Here is a 19,514-nt window from a genome sequence, read left to right as displayed (position 1 = left end):
GGCCTGGAGTGACTCAGTTGATACAGTGCTTGCTGGGCCAGCATGAGAACCTGAGTTCAGATGCCTCGCATCTGTTTAAGTGTTGGATGCAGTGTGTGCTTGTGTCATCTTCAAGCTGATGTGGCAGAGATGGGAGCTTAGGAGACAGGAGGGCCTGTTGGTGCTCCAGTCTAGCTCCATCAGTGAGCTCCAGTTTTAGTGAGAGACACCAACTAAAAGATAGAAGAGGTGGAGAGAATGAGGAAGACACCTGGCTTGGACCTTTGACCTCCACACATACACCTGTTCACATGCATAACTGTTCACACAGATGTATACACATGAGCATGTACATATAACACACACACACACAGTATTTAAACTAAATACATCTGAACTGAACACAAAAAGGTTTTTATCCTTATTTATTACACCACACAGTACATCAGCTATTCATATACTGTTACACTGTGTCACATGTTATAAGTAATTCTAAGGTAATTCTAAATATCTGGGAGGATGTACATAAAGCACACACATATAAAATGTCATTTCATATCAGGAGCTTGACCAAGGTTTGTGCGATTTATTAGAGTCTGAATCAATTCATCCATATACCAATGAATAATTATTTTAATTTTAAAAACTTGTAGGATACAATCAATTCATAGATTTATATTTTATATTTATATTATTATATATACAATATCTTGTCACATTGACCAAGTATGTATGTATTCACATATACATGTAGGTGTGAATATACAAGACATATACATTTATGTTTGTAGAGTTAAACACACAATACTCCTGTAGTTTTTTTCGTATTTTTAACTATTACTTTTAATTGATGTGGATGAGTCTATGCTCGTGTGAATGAAAGCCATGTGTGTGCAGGTGCCCACAGAGGTCAGAAGAAGGCATTGGTTGCCCTTGAGTTGCAGTTACAGGAGATTGTGAGCTGCTTGATGCATGAGCTAGGACTTAAACTCCAGTGGTCTGCAAGGGCAGCATGTGCTCTTAAGAACAGAGTCATTTTTCCAGCCCCAACTTTTGTGTTTTTAAAAGGCTTGATATCACTAACTCTTCGGCTTAAAGGCTTAATTGACCTATAGAAACTGGTAACACCAACGGCCCATAGCTATCAAAGATACACTGATGTACATGACAGATACAGTTCAATCAGGTGGCACCATGTGAAAGAGACACCATTGTGCAGGCAAATATAAGATGCTTTGCTAAAGGTGAAGTTAAAGGTCCACTGTTCAGTGTGGATGTACCAAGAATAAGACTTACCCTCAAAAAAAGAAAAAAAAAAGGTAAATCATAAAGGTAGAATAGTTAGCCATTCTCTCGGTTTCCAAAGTTTTCCCATGTTATACTAACATAGTTCTAGATGGCATTGCAAATGGCTCTGCAGCCCCACTCCTCTGCAAAACAAGTAAAACTGGTCAGTTCTGAGCATGCCCAACAAAGTCCCAACACTGCTCAAGTGCTTTCCAAACAAAACACAGTTTTCTCACAGCCCTGAAGGCTGGAAGCCTAAGGTCTAGTTAGGTTTATCATTGCTATGATGAAACACCATGACCAAAGCAACTTCGGGAGGAAAGGGCTTACTTGGCTTAGGTGTTCACTTCAATGTTTATCATTTAAGGAAGTCAGGCAGGAACTCAAACAGGAAAGAAACCTGGAGGTAGGAGCTGTTGCAGAAGCCATGGAGGAAGTCCGCTTACCAGTTTGCTTCATATAGCTTGCTCATCCTGCTTTCTTATAGAACCCACAACAACCAGCCAGGAGGTGGTACCACACACTGTAGGCTGGGCCCTCCCACATCAATCACTAAGGAAATTCCATATAGGCTTTTCTATAGCCTGATTTTAGGGAGGCATTTTCTCAATTGAGGCTCCCTTCTCTCAGATAACTATAAAATAGCCAGCAAGGTAGTTCTATTTTTATTTATTTATTTGTTTATTTATTTATTGAGAAATCTCCAAGCTTGACTTCCACAATAGATGTATTAATCTGCACCATCACTGGTGTGAATAAAGGTTCTACTCACCGAATACCTCTCCAACATGTGTTATTAGGTTTACTGATGAGAGCCATTCTGATTGGAGTGATGTGGTATCTCAAAGTAGTTTTAGTTTGTATTTCCCTGATGGCTAGAAATATAAAACATTTTAAAAAAAAAAAAAAGGTACTGGCAATTTGTGTTTCTTCTTTTGAAAAGTTGTCTATTCAATTCACTTGCCTATTCATTGACAGTTTTATTTCCTTGGTATTTAATTTCTGCAGTTCTTTGTAAATTCTGAATGTCAGCTCAGCCCTTTGTCTGAAGCGTAGCTGGTACAGATGTTCTCCGTGCTGTGGGCTGTCTGTGCTCTGCTGACCGTTTCCTTTGCTAAACAAAACTTGATTTTCCTGTAGACCCATCTGCTGATGCTTGGGGCTAGTTCCTGTGCTGTTGGTCCTCCATTAAAAAGGTTCTATATCCCTCAGTATCTTGAAGGGTATCCTCTGTGTTTTCTTCTAGAAGTTTCAGTGTTTCAGGTTTTAACTTAATTTTTGTATAAGGTGAAAAATACGACTCTAATTTCATTCTTCTGCAGGTAGATATCAAATTTCGCCAGCATTGTTTGTTGAATAGCTATCTTTTTTTCTCTAGTGTATGTTTTTGATTTCTTGTAAAAAAAAAAAATTAAGTGGGCATGGCTTTGTTGTCTGATTTTCAGGTCCTCTGTTCCACCCCATTGGTCTGTCTGTCTGTCTGATCTTATGGCAGTACCAGGCCATCTGGATCAGATTGTCAAGCAGCAGTGTTCATACTCCCTAAGATTGCTGTGACTGTTTTAGATCTCTCCTTTATTGGAATTTTAATAGGTATTGCATTAAATCTGTAAATTGATATTGGTAGCATAGCCACTCACAATAACTGCCAATCCAGGAGCAGATGTCTTTTCATAATCTGTAATTACATTTTGAAATATCTTGAAGATATTTTTTGTAGAGGTTCTTTATTTCTTTGGTTAGATATATTCCTAAATACTTACCTGGGGGCTGATAATTTTAAATGGAATAATCCCCCTAATATTTTTTGAGAGTACAATGAAGGCTTTTGTTTTGTTGGTTTTTTTCTTTTTAACATGGATTTTGTATATGGCAACTTTACTGTATTTATTAGGTTCAAAAGTTTTCTAGCAGACTCAATAGGGTCTTTTAAACAAAGAATTGAGTCATCTGTAAATAGAAATGATTTATCTTCTTCCTTTCCTATTTTTATCTCTTTTATGCCTTGTCTAATTGCTATAACTAAGACTTCAAGCACTTATAAATAAGAGAGTATGAACATCCTTGTCCTGTTCCTGGTTTCAGAGAAAATGCTCTCAGTTGTCTCCATTCATGTTTTTATGTTATAGATCTGTTGTGCATAGCCTTTATTATTTTGAGGCTTGTTCCATCTATTCCTAAAATCTCCAGAACTTTTATGACACACCTGTGTTCTAACCTCCTTCTTTGCTAACGATTCCCTTGTCTTAGTTACCACTTCTATTGCTGTGATGAAGCACCATGACCAAAAAGCATGATGAGAAGCATGGAAAGCATTTGTTTGGCTTACACTTCCACACTGTAGTCCATCACTGAAGGAAGTCAGGACAGACACTCAAACAGGGCAGGAACCTGGAGGCAGGAGCTGATGCAGAGACCATGGAGGGGTGCTGCTTACTGGCTTGCTTAGTCTGCTTTCTTATAGAACCCAGGACAACCAGATCAGAGATGGCACCACCCACAAAGTGCTGGGCCCTCCCCCAATCAGTCCCTCATTACAAAAATGCCTATAGCCAGATTCTTATGTAGGCACTTTTTCTTAATTGAGACTCCCTTCTCTCAGGTGACTTCAGCTGTGTTGTTGACATAAAACTATCTAGCATACATTTTTTTTTTTTTTTTTTTAGAAAATTGAGGCCCCTGGATGACCTCATTTAAACCACTTCTTTAAAAACCCTATCTTTAAATGCACTCTTATTCTGAATTACTGCACACCAGGACTTCAGTGTATAAATTCCCAGGGACACAACACATCCAATAATATTGCTGAAAACTATACAACCAAAAACTCACTAAAAGTTTCTGGAAATTGGAAACAATAAATGATGCTTATTTTGTTGTTATTGTTGTTCCTTCAAGACAGGAACAGTGAGTGTCTGGCATTTGACCCATCTCAAACTCCAAATTTATCTTACCATTTTCTTAGCCCAGGCCATTCTGGTAAAAACTCCACTGTAGATGGGTGTGACCAAGAACACAGGGTTCCATCTCCTCTCCATTCCCAAGCAAGAGACAGAGTGTCTCATCAGAAAGGGAAGGTCACTGGCATCTTAATCCCTTCCAAGTCCTGTTACAACCTGTGGTACACTGGACACCACATGCACAGTGAAAGCCTTGGGTACAGAAGACTGAGAATACCTCCAAACACCTCCTCAACCTTTTCGCTCATATGACCGAGGCTATATGCCATTAGAAGTTAAGTCCAGAAAACTAGATCCTGCTGGTCTATGCTGCACCTAAAATAATGACTGAGGCTGCATGCTCCCAGGAGAATCAAAAGTATGGAGAAATGGTCAAGCCTAAAGTCACTTGGGAAAACAAAAGTTTTCCTTAAGTAAGAGCAAGCTGCCAATGCAGAGGCCACTTAGCTCACCATAGAGAACTAAGAAAGGAGGCAATGAAGAATTAACTAATCATCCTGGGGTTAAAATAAATCTCAACCATGGACCTCAAAAACTATCTGCCAAAATTTATTAGATTGCGGAACAATTTATGCTCTGAGAATTAAAACAAAACCAAGTCATCAGTAAGCACTTCATGTAATATTACAGCTGGAGATAAGAAACGAGGCAGACACATCCCAAAAAGTGATAGCCAGTGAACCCTGCTAAAAAACACTATCACACAGATTACCTGTGTACCTGCCCAGGGCTGTATTCTCTGAGAAACAGATTTCATTAGAATTGCATTGCCAACTCACTAAACAATCAAACAACAAGAGCGACAGAAGATGGAAGGCCACAAGGGGAATCAGCATCCAGAATTAGAGACCCTAAAACCCTAGTTTCCAATAAGAGATTTTGAGTTATGCAAAGCCAGGAAACTATAATCCATATACAGAAAGGCAAAGAGCAGGCAACAAAAGCAACTACCTGCGAGAGAGCTGGGAGGTGACAAAGCCTCCATTGTGTTAGAGGAAATTCAGGGACTCATGCTTAAAGAGTTAAAACCAGGGACAACACAAGATTCAATTAATAAAGCAGCTAGGACAGATGCCGGTTTGCCTAGGGCCGGGGTACGGAGTGGATGGGCAGAAAGGGTCGGCGACTCCATATGGTTATGAGGATTTCTGGAGTGATACGTGTTCTAAATTTTAAATTTGGCTGTGGTAATGGTTGCCCATCTTTGTGAGTTTACTGAGAACCATTCATTACATCTCGTATTTTAAGTGAAAGATATATGACATGTGAATTATATATCACTAATTATATTATTTTTAAAAACAAACACTATGGACTCCAGCAAAAAAGATTATGGTCTACATCAATACCCAAACGACAGAAGAGATGGCTTTTAGACCAATTTAAGTGAATCCAACAGGTAGCTAGCTGATAAGTTAGCACAGTTAATTTGATTTGATCATCTCAAATTTAATAGCATTCTCTTAAAAGAGTTTTTAAGGCAAGCAGCAGCACATTTCGGTCATGAAGAGATTCTTGCCCTAAATCTAATTAAATCGACACAGGAGAAAAGCAAAACACGTCCTCAGAGGACAGAGCCTAACCTGAGATGGATGGTCCAGTCACATTACAATAAAGCTGTGCTGCTTAAAATCTTATAATATTCCCATGATGGAGAGTACGCAGTGCTGCTTAGAACCACCTATCCTACTCTATGCCTGGAAGCCTGGGGCTGCTGCAGCCATCTTGGCTTCTTCCGCGAACATCCACCTTCCTTCTAAAGAGGCACCCCTCCACTCACCCCGAAAGTGATTAGCACATGGCGTCGTGGGCCCCCGGAAAACTACAGGAGCAGTACATGCTGCATTCGTCTAACTGGTGATATTTTGAAAGGGGAAAGTTCCAGAGAAAACTGTCATGGTGGTCCTACTAGGCACTGGTGGGCACGAAGGGCCACTCATCTCTAGAGGATCACCCTGATCCCTCCGCCTACCGCCCCTTTCTAGCGCTTTTCAGGGTGACCACAATCGGCAGCATCCTCTTGAGTCGTGCGCACTGAGACAGACGGACTTCCCTCTTTCCTCCTCCACCTCCCGCAGGGGAATCTGGGCCCGGACATGCGCACTGAGTTGCTGGGAGGGCAAGGGTGGGACTCGCGCGCCTTGCAGATTCGTGCGCATGAGCAGAGCGGCCTCCAAAGCGGAAGTGGAGCTGCGGCGGGGAGGTGGGGCAGGAGCGCGCTGAGGCTAAGCGAGCGGCTGACATGGCGCACTTGGGGCGTCTCCTGGTTCCCTTGGCAGCCCTGGTCCTGTTGCTCTGGGCGGTCCCTGGGGCCCTGGGACGGCGGAGCAACGTGCGAGTTCTCACCGATGAGAACTGGACCTCGTTGCTGGAAGGAGAGTGGATGATAGAATTGTGAGTGCGGGGCGGTCGTCTGGGTGTCTGATGGTGGTGGCCCACACCGCCTCCTCCCTCAAGCTGTACACCTGACCGGCCCATCTTCCTCTGCCAGGTCTTGAGATCCCAGCCTTTGCAGCCCCCAGCTCCAGGGTCGTTTCTTACCCGGGAATATTACTTTTCTATCTGAGCGTGCACTGAGCCTCGTCGTTGCTAAGCGCTGTGGTGCGATTAAAGGATTACGTGCCCCATCGAATTCGCTGGAACAGCCTAGCTTGTTTGAGTGGGAGATTGGGTAGGATAGAGACCTTAGCTACTTCTATAGACTTTTAGTGATCTTTTATAGACATCTAGTCTTTAAGTCTCCAAATTTTTACAAAAGATGATATTGAACAAAATCTCGCTTTTAACCTGTCGTTTGGAAATTGCTATATTTATTTGTAATGCTTGAATTTCGAGCTCTTTCTTTTTATTTTGTGGGTTTTTTATTGTAAATGTCAAAAAATGGAAATGTATTTTAAAATCTTTATTTTCTTTTTTTTTTTCCTCCTTGCCTACATTCATTTCTTTTAATATGAATCTCATTTTTCCTTGGCTGGCGCGTTTGCAATTTGGAGAATGGCTTGAGTTGTGACTTACAGGCCTGCAAATGGTATAGAGTATGCATTAGTATGATTATTAATAGGCCCTTTAAAAACTCCAGTTCATCATTTACTATTCAAACAAAATCACTTATCTTATGTGATGATTCTACTTCAATAATGTCCATTCTGCTGCTGTAGGAAATAAACTACCTTTGGCCTTTGTTTTAGATGATAAACTAATGGACTGGTTAATTGACAGTGTTACTGATAGATAGCATTATTGATCTGGCAGAAGCACCACTATTGAATGTTCATTGCTTACTGGACACTACTCAGTATCTTTTCATACATTTTTTGGTAATTATTCTACATATTCCTTATCCTAGTTAACCACTCCCATTCCCTGCTTTACAGATTGGCCTGTTCAGATGTTGTCATAGTAGTTTTGTTGGGCTTCAAGAGTAAATATATACAGGCACTGTTGTTAGCAACCCTTGAGCAAGATTCTGGTGTTTTCCTATATTGTAGTTATGTTTAGGACTGCACACCAAGGAAAAGGTGGAAGTGAACGTCCTCGAGTCATAAAACAGAAGGAAATGTCTAAAGCATTTTTATGGAGACTACTGTAGGGAAGACAGTTAGTGTACTGACAGTCCTGGCTGCTGCTCACTAAAGTCAGTTTTCAGGAAAAGAGCTGCTTGTTTTCAGTCATTGTCATGAATAGCAGTGTTAAAGCAGTAATGATTATACATTGATATGTAAAATATAGTCAAAAACTACAGGAGATACCTCTAAACTTTTTTGTCGCACTGTAAATACCCACAAAAGGTATAAAGGGGAAGTAAACTACCATAATACTGAGAATGAAGTAAACACGTCCATCTGAAGTTACAGTGTCCCATGCTTCCGTTTATCCTTGGCTAAAATTTGGGAGTTTAAAGAAGCTCTTAAGGGCGGGGCTGGGGGTGGGTACTGGAAGGGGGTCAGCGGTCGATGTGAAGTGAATAAATCAGGGGAAGAAACTCCTAAAAAGCATTAAGAGACAGCACACTTGCTAGTCGTGATATTCCACCCTTAACTACAAGTGAATTATTCTCTGTAAAGTCACTTCTGATAAGCCTTAGTATAGAGCTGCTTTCATGGTAATTTTACTGTTAAAGAGTCCGGCTTTCGTATGTAACACTGGTTTTGCTTTAGTTACATGCCTGTCTTAGAAGCTTAATTATCCTAAAGCAATTCATGAAAATGTGTGATTACAGAAGTGGTTTTAATATGTGTAGACTTTGTTCTTTATAGTTGCAAATTACAACCAACGTGCAATGAAATGGAAAACAAAATTCTAAGGAAAAACTTGGCCCTGGAAAAATAGTGAGTTTCCAAGAGGTGTTTTGAGTACTGGCATCCTTGGTGTCATGGTGCTGGCCAGTAGAGTTGTGTCTACTCTGCCCAGTTGTTTAGAGTAATATTTGTATATAAGAATATAGGTCTCCAGCTTCATTTACTGTGAGCCTGCCTTCCTGAGGCAATCCCTGATGGTAATTCTTTCGAGTAGTGATTGTATGCTGGTTACAGCTTGTAGAGCCCAGGTACTTCGTATTTTTCCAATACTTTGCTCATGGCCCTGCTTGTAAACTTACTTAACTTGGTGAACTTAAACAAACACAACTTTCTGCCATGTTTTAATTGGAAAGTCTAAAGGTTTTAAAAGAGCTGTTTGGCGCGTTAGAGCCCTGTGTATTTAAGAGTGTGTTCTCAGGCTTGCTTTTTTACTGTGGCTCCATTCACCAGTTGAACATATCTTGATGTCCATGTTGCCAGGCTCATGCTTTCAAATTTTTTTTATCTGTATAAAATTACACAGTTTGCTTCCTTGTTCAACCCAAGATCACACTCTAACCCATACTGGGTTTGCACTCAGTAGTCATCCTGGCTCAGCTTCCCCCTTTTTTTTTTTTTTTTTTTTTTTTTTTTTTTTTTTTTTTTTTTTTTTGCGGGGGGCGGGGGGGGAAGGGGGGGTTGAGACAGGGTTTCTCTGTATAGCCCTGGCTGTCCTGGAACTCACTCTGTAGACCAGGCTGGCCTTGAACTCAGAAATCCACCTGCTTCTGCCTCCCAAGTGCTGGGATTAAAGGCATACACCACCACTGCCCGGCCTGGCTCAGCTTCCTAAATTGGGATTACAGGTGTGAGGCACCCCACACGGGTCATTTTCTGTGTTATAAATAGAAACATTCTTCAAAAAGCATGCCTAAAATGTTCTTGGAAGTTAGGTCATTAAAGTACTTAACTTTTAACAATGTAACCATGTTTTGCAGTTACGCTCCCTGGTGCCCTGCTTGTCAGAATCTTCAGCCAGAATGGGAAAGTTTTGCTGAGTGGGGAGAAGATCTTGAGGTTAAAGTTGCAAAAGTGGATGTCACAGAGCAGACAGGTATTAACAGCTCTGGCTCGTCCTTTTTCCTTGCTAATGCTGCTTATCACATTTGACATATGTTTAATGATATGTGTCAAGACTCATGGTGTAATAACATTTCCCATTTTCAGCAACAATAAAACCACCTTTGTTCTTGAATGGCAAATGCATTTTGGGTTGAGATGTCCTTAAGATTGTTTTTACTTGGCTGGTCACTACTAGTCAATTACTGTGGTAATACTGACTCCTCAGGCACTTAATTATTAAGTTCTCACAGATAACTTCAGTATTTAGGCTTCATAAATTTTAGCTGACTTACATACATTAATGTGTCTTTAAAGTTGCTTTAACAACTAACTCATGTTTTCATTGTTGATTATGTTTAGGTATTTTCTTCTTATTAGCATTTAAATAATTTAAAGTCAACTTTTAAGTAAGCAGTTGTCCCTAATTGTTGTTTATTTCTTGTCATTTGTAGGACTAAGTGGACGGTTTATCATAACTGCTCTCCCTTCTATTTATCAGTAAGTATTTGGAGGTTCTTGGTCGTGGAGAGGATTAGATCACAGTATAATGAGAGCAGTACGTCTCTGTTTGAAGAGCTGAGATAATCTCATATTAAGCAAGGACTTGAGAGCTTTTTTTGGTTTTAGTTAGTGGTACATTCAGTCTTATAAATAACAGTAGATGAATGATACATAAAACACTCTTTGTTTTGGAGATTGTAATTTCTTCAGACAGTTCTCATGATTGGTATGGTCCTCTTCAAAACAGTCAGTAACTATTAGCCAGAGTCGTGATGCGTCTTGTAGGAAGCTTGCTGATGGGAGAAGCCACAGTTGGTCAGAGCAGTTCCTGGAGAATGTGAGTTTTAAGAAACCTTGGGACTAGATAGAGTTCTCAAGAATGCATGCTTTCCTGGGTAATCGTAAACAGAAGGAACACGGTGTGAGGAAGTAACCCTGGTTACACAGCCGGGGGCGACCCTGAATGGCTGCGAGTTTGAGTGAACAAGTCTTGGCTCTGCTACTCTAACTGTGTTTCCCAAACTACACTAACCTAGAGGGAGACAATCTCTGTTTACTTGACCTGGACATCAGTGTAATTAGCTGGTGACTAAATACCAGGAAAGACTTATTTCCTCATTTAAAGTTACAGCAGCAAAGTAAATATTCCTCATTTTTGTCTTTGTGTGTTTGTGTGTGTGTGTGTGTGTGTGTGTGTGTGTGTGTGTTAAACCTTATTTCTGCTTTGTATGTGAGAATCAACAAGATTGACAAACTTTTAGCCAAGTAAAACTAGAGGTGAAAGGGGGGATAGTACAACAGACATCAAAGACATTCAGAGAATCATAGGCACATACTTAAATGTCTGTACTCCATCAAACTGTAAAAGAAGTAGATGAATTTTTTGATATATCCAGGGTAGTAATTAAATTTCCCAATGAACAAAAGTTCAGGGCCAGATAGATTCAGTGCAGAATTCTACCTGACCTAAAAAAGAACTAACACCAGTACTTGTTAAATTATTTCACAATATTGAAAGTAAAGGAACACGTCCCAGTTTTTTTGTTGTTGTTGTTGTTTTTGTTTTTGTTTTTGTTTTGTTTTGTTTTTTTTACAAAGCTACATTACCCTAATACCAAAACCACACAAAGATCCAGGAAAGAAAAGTGTAGACCAATAATATCCTTTATGGGTATGATGCAAAAATTCTCAATAAAATACTTGCAAACTAAATTCAAGAACACATCAAAAAGATTATCCATCATGATCAAGTTGGCTTCTTCTCAGAGATCCAGGAATGATTCAACATTGTAAATCAGGAAACATAATCTATTACATAAGAAAAGTAAAAACCACATCATCATCTCATTATGCAGAAAAGGCCTTTAACAAGATCCTATACCCCTTCTTCATGAAAAAAGCTATGGAGAGACTGGGGATGCAAGGAACATACTTCAGCATAATAATTGCAAGTTATAACAAGCCCACAGCCAGCATCAACCTAAACAGAAAGAACATCAGGCATTTCCTCTAAAATTAGGAATATGGCAGCAAGTTGCTCACTATCTCTCCAAACCTGTTCAATATAGCACTTGAAGTCTTAGCTAGAGGGATAAGAAAGAGATCAAGGGGGTTTATACAGGAAAGGAAGAGGTCAAAGTATCTTTACTTGGAGATGTGACTATGCAGAAAGGACCCCAGAAATTCCAGCAGAAACCATCTATAGCTGATGAGTACTTTAGCAAAGTAAGCAAAATACAACATTAACACACAAAAATCAATAGCCTTCCTGTAAACAAATGGCAGACTGAGAAAGTCAGGGAAAGTATCATTCACAGTAGCCCCGCGGGATCAGTGTCTTACATAATAAAAACTTGAAGGCAAGTCTTCAGCCTGTGCTCCATCCACCCTCACACTCTCAACAGAGGGCATACTGTAGTAGATGTGATTTCTTTCAGTCTCCAAAGTGTCAGTAGTGCCCTACCTTACTGACACCAAGGTAAGAGTCCTTTACCCACAGCAAAACTGACTGAGATGATTCATAAGTTTATATGTTTGGGGCTCTGACGCCACCAGTACATAATAATGTGTCCTGGCGCTTTGCTAGAGTCTCATGAGGATTGACTGTAAAATGAAGAAATGGTTGAACACAATTATTTCTTGCTGCCAGTTAATATTTAGTTCTGACCTTTAGTTGTAAAGATGGTGAATTTAGGCGCTATCTGGGCCCAAGGACTAAGAAGGACTTCATAAACTTCATAAGTGAGAAAGAATGGAAGAATGTTGAACCTATATCATCATGGTTTGGTCCAAGTTCTGTTCTGTAAGTATGAGGACTATCTTTCTTCAAAATTACTTGCAGATAATTATGTTTCGTGTAAGTAAAGCAGGCATGCTGTTTCTTGGATTTTTATGCTATGTATATTCAGATATATGTTTACTGTGACTGTTAAAAGACACTTTTATTCACGTGAGCTAGGAGTAGGCATTTTGTAGGATCACACTGAATGTGCTTTTCAGAGTATTTTAGCTTTGATGTGGTTAAATGTGTCATTGAGAACTTGATCCTTTAGAAACTGAGCAGCATAATAGGTAAGGAAGGCTATTGCTTGATCCTAATTTTAATGGGAGTAAGAGTGTTCAGTCATGTACTTTCATTGTTAGTGTGAAGGGCCTGTGTTTGGGTGCTCCTGATAACTTGCATGAATAGTATGTCTGACAGTGATAATGATGTGAGCTTATAGCTAGGAGGTAGACACAGTCACCATAGCAGTTAGGCTTGAGAACGGCAAGCGTGTTTCCTTTAATCCAGTGCTCCACTTGAGAAACCTGGCAGGCAGATGGCACCTATCATGGTCCCATTTTGGTGTGACTAAATTTCTCCTGACCTTCCCCATACTTGCCATTAGAAGACAGAGAGTTGGGAATACTAACTGTAACAACACAGCTTCTGTGGATTCTGGGAATGGGGAAAGAAATCAGCCCTTGTTGTGTTTAGAAGTAGAAGTGCACCCTTCTCTTTTTCTCTGTGGACGCCAAACTTGTCCTTATCCTTCATTGGTCAGATGAGTGAGGCTTGACATTTCAGTTCCACTTTTGTTTTTGACAAGGTCTTGCCGGACTGACCAGATTGACTTGCAGCTTTTGATTCTCCTGCCCTGGCCTCCCAGGTGCTAGGATTACATTTGTGAACCACCACACCTACTTGACTTTTAAACAGCACAAGCAATGTGACAAGTGCTTCTCTGTGCTGAACGCAGGAAGCAGTTTAGTGAGCTGCTCTGCCCTAGTCGAGGGCTGTGGCTGCTTTAGTGTCTCCTGAATCCAGCACTGCAGGTTGCCCTTTTTTATTAGTAGACTGGAGAGTGGGGGCTACTCCGAGTTCAGCAAGCTACTCTACTCCTGTAAGCAGGTTGGCATTTGGGTTGGATACAGAGAGCTGTGAGATTTTGTGTGAGGAAGCCCTAGGCAGCTCCACAATTGTACTTGCTACAGAAAACTCATTATAAACCCAACAAACACTTTTATTATTTAACTTTAAAACAAAAACACCATCCAAACCACTTGCATTTAACAATGTGAAAGTAGTTATTTTTACTTACGTGTTGGCTTAGTGTTTATTTCCTGTACGTTATTTGTATCTCATTAAAGGCTCTTGATTGATTAATCTGAGCAAGAAAGTCTTGTCATATAGGAGAAACCAAGAATAGAAAGTGTAGTGTGTGGACAAAGGCAATGCTATGTGTCTTGTTCAGTTTCTCATTCCTCTGTTTTTTAGGATGACTACTATGTCAGCACTTTTTCAGCTCTCTGTGTACATCAGGGTATGGATTAAGCTTTTTCTATCTTAACCATTTCTAACACTTGTTTTTAATGAGCATGGTTTTAGTTTGTTTGTCTCTATTGCAGACTAGCCACAGCTATTTTGTTCATGACCTTGGAATACCAGCGTGGGGCTCATACTTGGTTTTTGCTTTTGCCACAGTGCTCTCGGGCCTGCTGCTGGGACTCGTAAGTACTTTCTTTTTAGAGTACTAAGAAAAACACTTGAAAACATGATAACATTGTTAGTATTACTTGTATTGCATGTCATACATTTAGATTTCTGCTTACTTTGCAGTGTATGATATTTGTAGCAGATTGCCTTTGCCCTTCAAAAAGACGCAAGCCACAGCAACAGTCTACAAGTAAGTCGGTGTGCGCATGCACATGTGGGGTCCTGGGGCTTCAGTTTTGGGGTGTATGCATGCTTGGCAAGCACACTCATTGAGCTACTACACCCACTACACAGCTGACACTTTGAGGGGTTTTCATTTCTGTAAATATAGTCATCAGCTGGTCTGAGCCTAGGTTGTTAAATATGAATGATGACCCTTGTTAGCTGTGGCATAAAGGGACAATGAGAGATAAGTATTTTGTGTAAAATAATAACTCCGAATCTTGGAACATTGTCATAACTCAGAGAATGTTATATTTCACATAGCTTTGTAGGTATTGAAAATGTCTTTGTACTCAACTAATTTTCCATTTTTTTTCCTGATAGTATAGTAGGAAAAGCTGATTGAGGGTTAGTTGGTGTTGATGGTGAACTAGGCTATAAAATTAGTCTACATAATTAGAAATAGTTATTCATTACTAATATAATTTCCTGCCACTGTTCAGTTCATTGCACCTTTAACTTGGTGTGCAAGAAGTTAACTTGCATTAACTTGTCTGTTAATGTGAGGTGAACATAGAAGGCCATGGCTCATAATCTTAGAGTTGAGGAAATTGTGGTGTATTCCACTGTGTATGAAGCATGCTTCTTGGCATTTTCTCTATTTTACACACATCAGTTTTGTTTGGGATGGGCTGTCTTTTGTGTATACTGAGTTGTGTAATGTTAAATGGTCAGCAGTGTTGCACTGGTGCCCGTAGTTCTGCCCCTGTCAGGTATGACACCCAAAAGTATCTCCAGACATTACTTGGTGTTCTTTGAGGACAGGGTCATTCTGGGTAAACTGCAGTACTCACTGAAATCCCATGGGTATGACATAGGACAAGGAGTAAGTCCCTGTATGAAGAGGCATGTCAGCAACCTGAGTTCCTTCCCATAGCTTGCTGTGTTTGCTCTCCTCCCCACAGCGGTGGGCTGCCCAGGATTGGAGAGGTCTAGGATCACTGCACACCATAAACGTCTTTTTGCTTCTGTATCTGTCTCTTTAACACATTATGGTTTGAACTTAATTAGCATCGAGCCCTCTAAAACGTAGAAAGGCTATACTTGGGTATGTGTTTGTGGTTTCTCCATTTTATTTCTTGCAGTTATACCTCAGTAAATTACAAAGGTGGGGGTGGGTAAAGAGAAAATATCTGGGCAAGAATGCAGCTTTTGTAAGTATGTGATTCTTGTTCTCTGGGACCTGAGACAGGATAGTGCTGAAGTTTTAGTATACCTACATATGAAAGATTAACATCAAGTTGTTACAAGATGGGGCTGTTTAATGCAGAATATTTGAGATATATATATATATATATATATATATATATATATATATATATATATATATATCTCAGCTTCTATGTTTACTGCATTGACATTGGTTCATTAATGTTGGGTTAGGTAGTTTGAATGTGATAAGGGAATCTTTGTATAATACCTGCTTTATTCTCTTTGAAAATCCAAACATAAATGCCAGGGCTTATGAGTCCTTGTATCCTGATTTTACTCTAAAGCAAATGCAGTACATTAACTAAAGTAAATTTCTGGTCTTTAAGAAAAACCATCACCAGAATTTTCTCAACCTTTGAAAAAAGTGGAGGAAGAACAAGAGGCTGATGAAGAAGATGTTTCAGAAGAGGAGACGGAAAATAAAGAGGGAACAAGCAAAGACACTCCTCAGAGCAGCCTAAGACAGCGCTGTGTGGGCCCATCATCGGCCACAGACAAGTCCTAAATTTTACATATATCTTAATATTATGATTTTGACAAAACTGAGGGTTGGTGATCATTTCTGTTGCGAACTGAACTGTGACTTGCTGTATATACAGTTGAGGTTGACATTAATTTGGACACTTTCATGCAGTTAAAAGCAGTTAGACATAACAGTTTGAAATATGATTTAAGACTATTATGATGGTTTAAAGTTATTTAATTTCAGAAGATCCTGGTGCCAAGCAGTAAGATTTGTGTTTATATTTAATAATCTATTTTGTGTGAGATTTGAAACTGCCTTTCCCAAGATTTGCATTACTGGGGTATTTAGGAAAATTACCTTAGAGAGAAGGATTTCTCATTTCACATCATTTTTCTCAGTTTCACTGTGTGAAAAAAGGATCATATCTCCCATAAGTGGGAGCATTGCCCATTGTTCCAAGACATGTATTGCATTGGTAACGCTGCGCTTAGATAGAGTCCAAAATTTTCTCATAGATTTTGGATTATACAGCTAACAAAACTACCTTACTTTATAGCTTTCATTTCTACACATTACATTCAGGATATGCTGCTGACTTAACAAGTTTTTATAAGTCTATGGCATTGTATTAATTCTTAAGGCTGATGCCTGTTTTAGTCTCTTGTCACTATATGATTTTTGTTATTTACCATGTGTTATATTTTTAAGTTGAAAAAAATTAACAGTATCACTGTTGTGTTTACTGGGGGTAAACAGAACTTTTTTATCCTTCTAAGTTGAAGTTTACTGAGAGAACCATCAAATGGAACTGTTTACTTGAAAATGTACAAAATTTGGCTATACATTCCAGATTTTAAATATTATTATTGAATGGTCTGAAGTTTTCTTTTCTCTTTTTAATGTGAAAATGAAATTTTCTGATTTTTAAAGTTTGATGTGGAAAAGCTTTGGTATTATATATTTTGGAAATTCAGAGCTTAATTGATGTAAAATGAAGTCTGCATTCTATTCAAGAAATATCTACTGCTATGTGTTTTTAGTGTATCTCTGTCCTCCACAGGTTCTTGATGAATTTTATAGTCAGGGTATTGCTTTGTGTTTGAAAATCGTAACACTGTTATGTTTCAAAGATAAATTTCATATTGTATTGTTGTTGACAGCTAATACTGTGTGTCTCACATGTGGAAACAAGATCAGCAAGATGGACTACATGGATCTCATCTTAGAGTGGGAAGGGTCTAGTGGGGATCGACTTGATGTCTGCAAGGCAAAAGCAGACTAAATTCCTGATGCGTCATCCAGCCTTGATGGAGTACATGGTGTCTGACTGCTCTCTTCCTTATGCTCTCTGTGAATTCCTTAGACTTGCAGTACTGTGATGTACAACAGCTTCCTTTAGGCCTTGCCTTTATAATATTAAATGTTCTGCTGTCAGAGTTTGGATATGTAGTTTGTGATGGCTTAGAAAAACATTCGAAGCACAAAATAAATGTTTCTAAGCACTTCAGTGATATTGATTATGGATGTTCTCATAAGCATATTGTATAATTCTTGAAGATTGTCACAGTAGACTTCTGAAAATTTTTGTTTTGATACCACCAGTGTACAGAACCTCATGGGTTAATTTACAAATGATTCTGAAATGAATAATATGGAATAGGCAACAAACTAGGAAAGTCTGGCCCATTCGCCACTTATTACCAAAATACTGTAAAATCTGGTCTCTACTGGAATATACTGTGGTGTTCTGCCATATACTGTTTTATGATTGTTCAGCAAGACTGGTTAAAAGATGGGAGTATGGGCTTATCTAAGAAAGATGCAAGTGTGGCCTCATCTAAGAGCTGCCTGCACATGGTCAGCATGCCTGTTGGAGCTTTTATAAAGTTTTCAGTGTGGTCATTGCAACTTTTGTGTAACCTCTGTGTGTGTGTGTGTGTGTGTCTTTAAATCATACTTTTCTATACCAGCAAATCTTTTTCTAACATGGTTATTTTGGAGTTGCAGTTTCTAGGTGGTTACAACATAAGGTTGCAGTAAATGGTGCTTTTGAAAATACAGTTTTTCCTGTCAATGTATTGGCTTTTTTTTTCCCATTGTGTTGTTAGCTTTTACAAATTAAAATGGCATCTGATGCACAGTGGTTAAGAGCCTTGCAGAGGACCAGAGTTTGTTTCCTAGCGCCTATGTTGGTCAGCTCAAAGCTGCCTGTAATTGCAGCCCCAGGAAAGGCAGCACCACTGTTCACCATGAGTCCCAGCACTCCATGTGTACACATAATGAAAAATAATAAAGTATCTAACGTCTTTAAAGTTATTTAAAATCTCAACTTTATTATATAACAAAACAATTTAAAGACTCTAAAGGTATATTGAGAAAAGCCAGGCTGTTTTAAGAAAGCTGATTGTCCTTATAAGAAGGTTTCCTGGGGGGGTGGGGAGCCTCAGTTATAGCTGCAAATATTTTTATGGTTTGAGAACTTTTCATTTATCTAAACCACTGAAATTATTCATGCCAGAGTTGTGCTTCTTAGGCAGGTAGCACTGAATGGAAGTCTACTTTTTTAAAATCACATTAAAACCCTACTTCCCAAGCTCAGGCATCTAGTGAGTCTTAGGCCAGGCTCTAAAAGAATACTAGCAGCTGCTTCTGCTCTTTCTGTCTCAGAGATGCTCCCTTGTACCGACTTGATCGATAGCGCTAGAATTAAATCATAGGTTGCCTGGTTTGGAGCCACAGAAAAACAAATGTATGGTGTGGGCCCCTACTCCCGCATTCAGTGTCAGAGATCTGATTTTGATTATAGGTGATGTCGTTTTTCCTACTCATCCCTCTCTGAGGTTTTCTGGCTTGAGACGCAGGCTTCACTGTCAGTGTGACCCACGCCCATCCCCACGGCTTGTGTATGTTCATGGTTCAAATGCCCCTGGTGGTTATTTTGGTGTCTAAATATTAGGTTTTCATGATTGTCTGTTTAATCATGTGCTCAGGTAAGAGCTGTGTGGCCAACCATCTGATCCTCTGTAACAGATAAAAATCTGGAGAAGGGTCTGATCAGAATCTGTAGTCTTCCAAGCTTCAAGGTGGGAAGACAAGGTAATCCAGAACAGACTTCTTCACTGCTGTACCAGCCACAGATTAGTAATGCAGTCACTTCACTGTTTGTATTCTTTTGTTTGAGGCAGGGTCCCCCATATGATGTCCATTACCAGGATTTCATTCTTCTTCATCACCTGTTTGCCATTTGTTTTCCTTGCCACAAGTTATACTGTACTCACATGCACACACATACATGTAGGCTGTGTTTGATATTTGGGAGAACTTGCTTTTTTTTTTTTCTTTCTGAGACTGTAGTACTTAATATACACTGTAAGTCTTTTCATCTTCCTAAGAGCTGACTGTTATTCCATGTTATAAGTATCAGATTTTCTTATCCATGGTTGGTTCTATTTCCTTGCATATTTAGCAGCAATAAACATGGAGGCACAAATATGTCTGTGATAGAGTATAGA

At 39.4% G+C, this 19,514-nt stretch overlaps 1 protein-coding gene and 1 long non-coding RNA gene across 2 annotated transcripts; one reads left to right on the top strand and one right to left on the bottom strand.

Moving 5' to 3' along the window:
• Positions 1-389: 389 nt before the first annotated feature.
• Positions 390-6,314, bottom strand: LOC143437138 (uncharacterized). The gene is made up of 2 exons (XR_013106790.1): positions 6,007-6,314; positions 390-4,392 (listed from the first exon to the last, which is right to left on the bottom strand). It is a non-coding gene; the product is annotated as an uncharacterized LOC143437138 (long non-coding RNA).
• A 24-nt stretch (positions 6,315-6,338) lies between these two features.
• On the top strand, positions 6,339-17,509 carry Tmx1 (thioredoxin related transmembrane protein 1). The gene is made up of 8 exons (XM_076922073.1): positions 6,339-6,620; positions 9,502-9,617; positions 10,078-10,123; positions 12,300-12,428; positions 13,884-13,929; positions 14,015-14,116; positions 14,226-14,292; positions 15,863-17,509. The coding sequence occupies exons 1-8, from the start codon at positions 6,469-6,471 to the stop codon at positions 16,039-16,041; spliced, it is 837 nt and encodes a 278-aa protein (XP_076778188.1). The 5' UTR covers positions 6,339-6,468; the 3' UTR covers positions 16,042-17,509.
• The last annotated feature ends 2,005 nt before the right edge of the window (positions 17,510-19,514 follow it).

The sequence above is a fragment of the Arvicanthis niloticus genome, chromosome 23, assembly GCF_011762505.2.
Source record: "Arvicanthis niloticus isolate mArvNil1 chromosome 23, mArvNil1.pat.X, whole genome shotgun sequence".
In the NCBI taxonomy this organism is placed as follows: Eukaryota; Metazoa; Chordata; class Mammalia; order Rodentia; family Muridae; genus Arvicanthis; species Arvicanthis niloticus.
The sequence above is the reverse complement of the archived record's forward strand: the minus strand, read 5'-3'. Positions and strand labels throughout refer to the sequence as shown.